The sequence below is a fragment of the Athene cunicularia genome (genome assembly GCF_003259725.1).
Source record: "Athene cunicularia isolate RWA chromosome 1 unlocalized genomic scaffold, athCun1 chr1_part2, whole genome shotgun sequence".
In the NCBI taxonomy this organism is placed as follows: Eukaryota; Metazoa; Chordata; class Aves; order Strigiformes; family Strigidae; genus Athene; species Athene cunicularia.
In genome coordinates, this window is record NW_020799092.1 from 3,129,674 (window position 1) to 3,139,460 (window position 9,787).

The following is a 9,787-nucleotide window of genomic DNA, read 5'->3' on the forward strand; positions in this document are numbered from 1 at the left end:
TGTCCCACTCAATGGTCTCCTACAGACCCTGGCAGAGGCTCAGCAACTGCTGTCCTCGGATTTCCCCATCCTGCTTTAAACGCCTTGGTTTATTGCTGCTCTTGGCACCTCCTGGGCTCTGCTTCCTGCCAAGGCTTGTTCAGAGAGCTCCCAAAGCCAGCTCTGCCTAGGCTCCCAGAGCATTTCCAGAGCAGGGAAATGCACAAAGGCAGCTCTAGGTGTCCTTCCTACCCAGGGCAGCACAACTTCTGGTGATCCCAAGAGCCTTTCTCACATTTTCTGCCTGCCTAGCACCTAGTTTTCTGGCAAATGGCACTTCACAAGGGAAGGCCACATGCGGAAGAACAGAGCTGCGGTGAACCTGGCTGTCACATGAGCACCCCAAGAAGGAGGGAGATGTCTTGGCAGGGAGTGTAGGGAAGCAAAGCTCATTAGCTTTTTGGCACTCATTTTTGGGAATTAGTTTTTAGAAATCCTTTTGCCCCAGGCGGGAGGTGCAGGCGGTTCCTTCCACTGAAATGCACCACTCGCTGGGGGGATCCCGGCGCTGCTCCTCCACACAGGGAGAGAAGCATACATGTACACGTACACAGGCAAGTGTATGCTTGCGATACGCTGCCCAGAGAAGGGGCAGGCCCTTCAGAGTTGGGAAGGAGGCTCAGTGCAAGGCCTCATCAAACCTGTGTGACTGTGTCCTATGTTGATACCATCAAAAGTACCTAAAGGATCGCACACCTGTGTTTCAGGTGCCAGGCAGGGTCTTAAGTCAACACAGAGCCCCAGTTCCACTTTTGCCACCCTCAGCTGTCCACCCACCTGTGCTGGCTTTGTCCCTTCTTCTGCCACCTCCTTTTCTTTTAAAGTAACCTGCTGTGGATGCAGACACCCCTAGCCTGGCCACAGCCTTCCCTGTTGCTGCTGTTCTGGGTATCCTTGCAGCTCCATAGATGTCTGTCACCCCTAACAGCAGCATCTTGACCCCATGAAGTCAAGGTGCTGGGATGTGGGGCAAGCCTACTTTCGGAAAGGCCACAGTGAAACTCAGCCTGCCAGTCCCTGACAGGATGAAAAAAATTCCCTCTCAATCTCAATGCACTATGCAAATAAATAGTTAAATTTGTAGGTTGCCAGTGGAGTGTGTATTTGTCCGAAGAGCTAGTACAAAAAAAACAACCAACCAACCAACCAACCAAACAGATGTCTGCAAAGAGGCCGCGCCACTGACCTCTAGCAAAAGGTTTGCTTGGATAAAAGAAGAAAGAGAAAACCACTTACCAGGCTGGATTTAGTGCAAGAACCAAACTGTGGGTGAGCGTGGAGCCTCCACACAGACTGTGAGGAGTGGGCTTGATTTGTGGGACCTGCAGCAGAAAACACCTTGTGTGAGGAGATATGTAAATTTCCAAATAATGGCTGTGCTGCCAAGGTGAATGGTCTTGGGCGACTGAAGAAAAGAAAGCTGCTTCAAGAGCAGCAGGATTTGTAAAGCTTCTAGAGATTTCTACAGATTTTTGTCCTTATTTCCAGATACACTTCAGGGGAGTAACCTACCTTCTCTGTCACCACAAAGTCTCCTCAGTACTGCTGGCTTCTGCCTGTCCTCTCGCTATTGCCTGCCAGGGGCAGCACATGCTTTGGGCTGTCACTGCCAAATCATGTGCCCCAGATCAAGCAGAACAAGTAACAGCAGGTTTTCTCTCCAAGGAGGCATTATTCCACTCCTTTGTTACTAGTTTATCTTTCAAATAGAAAAAGATACTTAAATATATTTATCCCTTTGCCAAGGTGGGTAGCATGTTCTGGGGAGGGAAGGATGGATGGATGGATGGATGGATGGATGGATGGATGGATGGATGGATGGATGGATGATACTGTTGTGTAAGCTTTGTGTCCTTAGAAAATCAGACAAAAAATGTTTTCTATTTTCTAAGAGGACTCAGTTCATTAAATTATCAAGCCAAGCTTTCATCTCATTGGAGGAAGCTGAGATAACAGCAATTAGCAATAATAACCAATAATGCCTTTCTCTGGTCAAATGTCACTGCTGCTGGTGAGTTCCCCACAAGCTGTGATTTCAGATACACTAAGAAACAGCTAAGTTCCCTTCTGTACAGGTGGTCTCAGAAATCAGTGTGCAGCCAGGTGGCACCACCAAATACAGGACGCACAGCAACAATCTTCAGAAGTTTCTGGCCAAGGAAGCCCCCAGGCATGCTACCGGCTCTTGTTTTGAGTCTGAGGGCAGTTGCAAGACCACCGGCAGGAGGGGAGGCAGTGGAAAAGCAGCTCCAGAAGCACTGCAGATGTGGCCCTATGAAGGGGTTGAGGGAGCACTCCTGGGGCTGAGGGAAAGATGGCAACTTGGAGAGTTGCACAGAGAGCCTCTTCGCCCAGCTCATTGTAATGAACAGGGCTATATCAGAGATCTGAATGTCTGTAACGATTCTTCAGAGTCTCAAACTGCCAGAAAGGCTGTACCTACTGATAACACCTCAGCCCCAGTGCTTTGGACCTGATGGCAGACGTCTGTAGAGAGATCCCTCTAAAGACAGAAGTAGAATTAAGGGTTTTAAAAGAGACATTTACATGTTCTGGTACCAACAGAAGTACCTGAGCACTGCAGAGAGGTGGGGGCAGGAGGAGAAGCCGCAAAAGAAGAATTTGGTTGTGCTTAAAAAAAAAAAGCAACTATTTGGAATGAAAAGCTAAAAGGAAGGGGAGCATGGACTAAGGACCCCCGCTCTTCCCCTTGGGACTGCATGTGGCCGTGGCACTGCTGAACACATTCCTTGGGCAAATGTGCCAAGGGCTGCAGCCAGCACTGCTGGGTAGTGTGGGTAGCTGCACCGAGAGACCTACAGAAAAAGCAGATAGCCCTGGCCTCTGCCATTTAAATTGCCGTTCCTGGAGTTTGCCTCTCTCCATCACATTAGGTGCCCCCTTCTGTGTGCCATCCACTTAGGGCAAGCATAAGTTGACTATGGCTGGTTGAGTCTATGAGAAAATGTGCTGTTAAGGGCTGACTGGGCTTCTGAGTGATGGAGCAGAGCTGCTGAGACCTCTGCTAACATGGGATTACAATACTAACAAATAACGACCTGATCTGACAACAGTGCAGCCAGCACAAATGATGAAAGCTGTGGCCATGCCTGCAGCTTTCCAGAGCCAACATTTCAGCTCCATTCCTTAAGCAGCTCAAGTGCTTTCCGTGGTGGGGACGTGACGGCAGATGGACATTCCACACTGCTATGACTTTATTTTATAGTATGTTTTCTGCTTCCCCAGGGATCAAAGTCAGGGCAGTGTTGATGCATCCTGCTAGCGATGTTACCCAAGCTCTTCTCCTGTGTGAGAACTCATTTTTCAGGGATTATGAATCAAGAAGGGGACACAGTGTTGGCAAAAGACTTTGTAGACATGGCAAACAGAAGATGAGGTATGTGCTCTCAGATCTCTAGACAAAAATGTGTAGAAGTCCATTGCAGGCTAATAACTCAAAATGCTGAGTGACGATTTAGATGATCTTTAAGGTCCCTTCCAACCCTAACCATTATATGATTCTATAAATTTCCTCTCAATGAACTTCATTTTCTGAAGCCGTAAATGTCAGTCAATTGCTGCAGCAGCTGCTGTGAAGTCCTTGGGTCCCTCCAGACACACAATCAGATGTTTGTCCAGCTTTCAGGACAAGTTTGAGCCTGGGGCAAAACCAGGAGGTTCAGCTGCACCTGGCACCGGGCAGCTACCATGTTCGCAGTCACTTCACTTTGCCATCCTTTACTTCAGTGAGAAGCAGACCTAAACATATATGGCAGTAGCTCTCCCCAGTGTTAGAGATACCTGGCAGGATTGAGTGACCTCATTCTGCCTGCTTTGACCAGTCAGAATGGACTGGAAGATTTCAGGAAAGGACATGGACCTCCTGGCTGGCAGGCTGTGCTCCGGGAGGGAGAGATGCGATTGTTTCCCTTGCTCTCAGCAGCCAGGACGCACTGACCATCTGCAGGGCCTGTCTGCTGGCTCCAGCTTTGTGTGGGTGGAGGGCTGGTAGGGGACTATTCTCCCTGAATGGCTTCACCACCGATGGTTATCACTGGCTGTTTTCTTACATTCTCTCTGGGAAATGGGGAGAGCAAACCACAAGGAAAATCCCAAGAGGGTATAGTGTGAGTAGTTGTACCATAATTAAGAATTCTACCAAAGCATCTACTGTGTGATTTCTGAGCCTGATTAGATTGAGATCTAGATCATGCAACTCCCAGCTAATCTGAAATTCCCAGCCACCCAACCTGGCTAGGTAATTCTTTCTTTTTGGTTTCTGTTGGGTTAAATTAAATGCATTTTCTGTATTGGACCAAACACCATGCTATCATGGGACGAGCAAACCCTATCACTTTTTAAGACTCTAAATGCTGGGCCAGTGAAATGCTTCACTTTAGGCACAAGAAAAGTCCTAATGACTTCACTCAGGCCACTTTCATGCTTGGTTTTGAGTCATGCATGGTTTTGCTGGGCTGTTCCTGGCAGCCAGGGCTCACAGATCAGTGTAGGAATACCTGGTTCCTACTGAGACACACTGGTGCTGTAAGGCTGAGCCTGGCAAAATGGACAGGAGCAAACTGAGAAATAAAGGCAATTCTGTTCTAATTATCACACCCAGCAAAAGAGAAGATGCCAGTGTGTGTAAGATGCTCTTTCCCAAGCCCAATTCTGATAAAGAAGATCAGACCTTTATCCTCCTGGATCCATCCCTCCAGGCTAAAAACTTCATTAACAGGAGAGGAGGGGCTTTTATATGCTCAAGATCTTACTTAAACAGCTGTTTTCCTAGAATCTGCAGGGTACATGAACTCTCCTGTCTTACATCACTGCTCCAAGGGGAGGCTAGCAGTTTTCTGATGAAACTCTGTGTCACTTATGAAAAGAAATCCTGCATTTTTGGGGATAATCCACACTCAGTAAGAAAGATGCCTTATGCTGTTATATTGACTTAGGAGGTACACGCAGTAAGAGTTGCATCATATACAAATATTGTCACTATCTGCATCTCAGAGAGCTGAAAAGTTAGCAGGCAGATGCAGACAGCGTGTGTATCTGCAGGGCAGCCTGTGCAGCTCGAAGCTCCTCAAATCCTCCCGAGACCCCTTCAGAGGATCCCTTTGCTGTTGTGTTTGCAGTCGATGCGTGTACCCCTGACAGTGCGCACTTGCTTTCCCCCCCCCCATGTGTATATTTGTTATAACACCTTGGGAACGAAAAGGGTGCTGCCTTTGCGAAGTTAGATAACTGGCCCAGTTCTTTGCTGCCGGATTGGCTGGGAGAGGCCCTGTAAGACCACGCTGGCCAGCCGCCCAGCCCAGCCCTGCAAGGCTGCAAGCTATTTCCACAATTGGCCACTTCAGAGTGGGAGAGGGGGAGGTGAAGACAGCCGGGCAAACTGCATCTCTGCCAGGCTGCTTCCTTTCCTCCTTGTTTTTTCTCTGCCGGAGTAGTTTGGCAAGCCCGCTTTGGAAGCCTCTGAGCCCTTCTCACAACACCCAGGCGAGTGGGGTGTAGCACTGGCAGCCCGGCACCTGGCCCTCCCTTAGTTGTGCTAGCACAGTCCCGGGACAGGACATGTCAAGCTGCAACAGCCCCGGGGGCCCCGCTGCCCTGGACTTTCCGGAAGTCCTGAAGTCCCTGCTGGAGTACTCCTTACCCTGGACCAACAAGATGACAGGTAAGAAGGAGGGGAATGCATGCTGGAGTTTCTGTTTTGATTTCTCCTTCCCCTCCTGAAGTTGCAAGGTGAGAAGGAGGCAGAAGATCTTGTCTGCTGTAAGCCCTTCAAGGGTGTGTTTCCCCCAGGTGTTCAAGTTAGACGGGGAGTTCTGGCACCAAGTGTGTTGTGCAGCCAGGAGGAAAAACGGCAGCAATGGATTGATTACAAAATCAGTCAAGAGTGCTAAGCTCCCGATCCTTTACATTTCTGTGCTCAGATACTTCTTAAAAACCCTCAAAGCTTTGTGCACAGAGAGGCCTTGGGCACAAATCTCTGTGCTCACGTAGGAGCAACCTCCAGGACTGCCATCCAGGTTGTCCCATGGCTAATAACTGCTGAGCCTCCAGACATTGCCTCTTCCCAGATGCAGCCTGCCCAGGGAGCCCAGCCCTCCCGGGGCAGGCTGACTCCGTGCAAACTTTGTGTTTGACGCTGCAGTTGTTTATCAGTGGGAGGCTGGGGTAGGGGACACAGCAAATGTTGTGTTTTCTTTGCAAGGGCACTTTCTGTACTCTTAGGCTTTCCCACTCTCTGTGCAGCATCCTAAAAAACAAATGCAAAGGACCCAGGAGGTTATTTAGTCTGGGCTTTTGCTGTGCTGAATGCTTTGCTCTTGTTGGACTGATCGCTTCTCTGTTGCTGGGCATGTTCCAAGTGCCCATCACACAACTGGGGGACTCTGGTTTTGGATAGGATGCCACATGACCTTGGCAAGCTGCTTTTTGGTTTTGTGTTTTAATGCTCGCTGTTGAGTGTTGGGGAGATATGTGGGAACACCTCGGCTCAACAAGCTCATGTCTAGGTACAAGTTAGTCCAACTTACAGAAACAAACATGCATTGAGCTCACTCTTCTGTAGGGAATTGCTACCAGGACACGCAGACGGGTCTGCAGTCTTGAGGGGCAGTGTGATCCAGGAGGTGGGAGCAGAAAAGCCAGATGCACAGTGTGGAATGGGATCCTGCTATTGCTCCAGGGTCAGCAGGAGAAAAGGCTGCTGCTGCAGCAGTAAAGCATTTGTGGCAGGAAAGGCAGCGACCTACACCAGCTGGAATACAGTAAGCCCTGTGGCACCCATGCAGCTCCCTGTGGGAAAGCGAAATAGGGCAAGGGGAGCTGCCACATCCCTTAAGGAGCTCATTTTGTCACTTCGCTCTGCTGCTGCCACCTGTGAGCTGTCTCCCTCCTTTGCTGAGACTTTTCCCACTAATGGTTTTGTTTATGTATTGCACAGTATGAAGCTGAGTGTGGGGACCAGGGCATGTTTTCTGAGCTGACTGATACCTGGGTAGAAAGCAGACCTGGCTGGGAGGAGGCAGTAACAGCCAAGGAAGGCTCACGTGGTGCAGAGCCTTGCTGTGGCTAAGCTGAAGTTTGGCTGCCTCTCTGGGATCTCTGGTCTCCACAGCCAAGTGGATTGAATTAATCCAAGGGAGGAGCGCTAGCAAGATTTATCTGTTCGGCAAGAGCTGGAGTTGGGCGTAGAAGGGAGATCAATGATTTGCAGAGGGAATAATTGAGTCTTAAGTCAGTGTGGCTTATTTGGCAGCTGAGGGTGCTGTTTTGTGGTAGCTTTCTTCCTCAGCCCCAGGACCACCCTGCCTCTCAGCATCACCTCCCATAACCCTTAGAATTGTCCTTATTAAGCTGCTTCCCTCCCTGGGCCGGCATTCCTGTCATGGCCCTCTTCCCACAGAGCTCAGTTCTCTTCTCCTGGTTCTCCATACCTACACACCACTCATCTGGATTTGCTGGGTCTCAGACCTCTGTCTGAAATGTATTCTGCTGTTCAAACCTCCCAGCGGGGTTTGCTGTATGTGTCCCCCCTGACCCTGTGCCTACCGCTGGGCTGCTTCTTGCTTGCCTGCCTGCCTGCTGCATCAGAGCTGGGCTGCTCTGCATTATGTGGCCCTGACAAGGCTCCCAGCAGTAACAGCCAAGGCCACTGCATTCCTGTCTTCTCAGCTGCAGAGCAAAAGAGAAATATAAAAATCCAGGCAGATCCCATCTTAACCAAGAAGGTACAGCTGATGGTGCAGTGCTTGCTTTCTGCTGGCAGTGGCTTGAGCCCCTAATCTCCAGATGCAGCGAGGAAAAGCTCTCAGAGCAGCCTCCCTCCCAGCTGCCAGGGCAGAGCTGATGCCCGAACAGGGTGATGGGAGATGGAACCCACAGGAATGCTCCCCAGGAGTTCCCTCCCTCCCACCTTCGGCCCAAGCAGCTAACACTGTACAGGCTAAAGCCTCTCCAAGCAAAGTCACAATCCAGTGGTGGTGCAGAACAAACCTTAGCCCAGTAGAATGTGGGCGAAAATGTGCTGGAGGAAGAACATAGTCGATCTAAAGGGAAAAGCCCTGGGGTAAAGGCTGCTGAGTGGTTTTAATAGCCTCCATTCATGTTACCCAGCAAAGAAGTTGCCATTGAGATCTGCAGGGGGGATGCACACAGAGCCTGTTCCTTGAAGGAGTAATGTACAGTACCGAGAAACAGTGTCATCCCTGGGGGCCTCCAGCATCAGCAACAATGGAACAAAGCAACCATGAGAGCCATAACTGAACGGGAAGCCTGCAGCCTGCTCCACTTCGGCTACGTCCCCTTGTCCTGTTCCTAGAAGCTGCTCCTTCCCGACCTCACTGGGTTGTGTTCTCTATCTACCACCTACCACTAGCTGTTTCCCAGGCAGAAGCATCGCTGCGAGCCCGCTGCCCCTTGCCAAGCTGTGTGTGCCACCTCTGTCATGTGTGGTCTGACATCTGTGTTTCATTGCCCCGTGTGAAGTGGCATCGCCCTTTCATGGTTTTTCTTTCTGCCAGCTGAGCTTGGCAAGTCGGAGGGAGTCCATGGAGAGCAAGTGGCAGCTGTGGAGCACACTGGGCAGCAGAGCATCACCTGGTTTGCCTGCTTCTTGCAGCTAGATTTATCAGCCTTGATAAACAATGCATTAACCTGTGCTGTTCCAGCCTGTATTAACACATGGCCTTTTCCAGGCTCAAGCGCAGGAGTTGTGTCAGGAGTCCTATACCTGTCCCCTGTGAAGGAGGCAGCAAATTCACCCTCCCAGCCTACACAAGAGAAGTAGCTGGCAGGTAGGGCAGATCCCTGTCTGCCCGGGGTTGGATGGAAACATCCCCTGGTCCTCGGTGCAGTAAAGCAATGGGGTAAAGCATCTACTCCATACGACTTCCAATCCATTCCTTTTCCTGGGACACATAGGGAGGATTCGAGACCTGATTTTGTGTCACAAAGACCACCAGGGTTTATTAGCAAGGGTCAGGTCAAATTGTGTCTCGTCACTGAAATGAAATGTCTGGGGTTTGTGGAGAGACAGTTGAATCAAGCAAACACCTGAGTGTCTGGAGAGGTCCCTTTTCTGCTGGCACTTAGGAGTGCCCTGGCACCTGTATATCTGTGGGGTGCCGGTGGGGCCATCCCAGGGAGGTTGTGCACCCTTTCCTTCCCCGTCTCGCAGCGCTATGTGGTAGGTTTGCTGTGGCCGGCCCTTCTGCGGCAAGAGGCAGCAAATGCTGACGGGAGAACACTGTGGCTGTAGTGTCTGTCACTTCTGCGAGCTTATTCATTCTGCAGGAGAAGCTCCTCAGTATCCGCCTGTGCTCTTGGGGATGAACTTGGCAACATTCGCTGCCTTTGTGTGTTCAGAAGCTTAAATCCCAGCACGGCATTCCTGTTGCTGCAACAGGGGGTGGTTGAGGAATCACAAGGATTGCTTGTGATCATGAGAACTTGCGGAGACTCCCCCTCTCCAGCAGCCCGGCCGTGCCAGCAGCCGCAGCGGAGTCCTTCTCCCTGCTAATGTTATATAGGGCATGGCGCCGCGGCTGCTGCTGGCATGATGTGGGACAGAGGGAGATTAAATCCAGGTCATGTGGGAAAGGTGATCTCGGGATCCTAAACGAGGATATTTAAGGACCGGCTGGAGCGCTGGCAACGGCGCCAGTTCGGGAGCGGCGGGCTCCCACCTTGCCCCTCGACGGTCGCCGCGCTTACGCGACCCGCCAGGTCGAGCCCG

The 9,787-nt window shown here is 50.7% G+C and overlaps 1 protein-coding gene across 2 annotated transcripts in view; it reads left to right on the plus strand.

The window, feature by feature from the left end:
• Positions 1-5,388: 5,388 nt before the first annotated feature.
• TEF (TEF, PAR bZIP transcription factor) overlaps positions 5,389-9,787 on the plus strand; it is a 22,100-nt gene continuing 17,701 nt past the window's right edge. The window contains exon 1 of one of the 2 annotated variants that reach the window (XM_026861893.1): positions 5,389-5,719. In XM_026861893.1, the coding sequence (XP_026717694.1) occupies positions 5,617-5,719 (103 nt within the window). In that variant the 5' untranslated portion in view covers positions 5,389-5,616. The remainder of the gene's footprint in view (positions 5,720-9,787) is intronic. The other variant, XM_026861886.1, reaches the window with a different exon arrangement.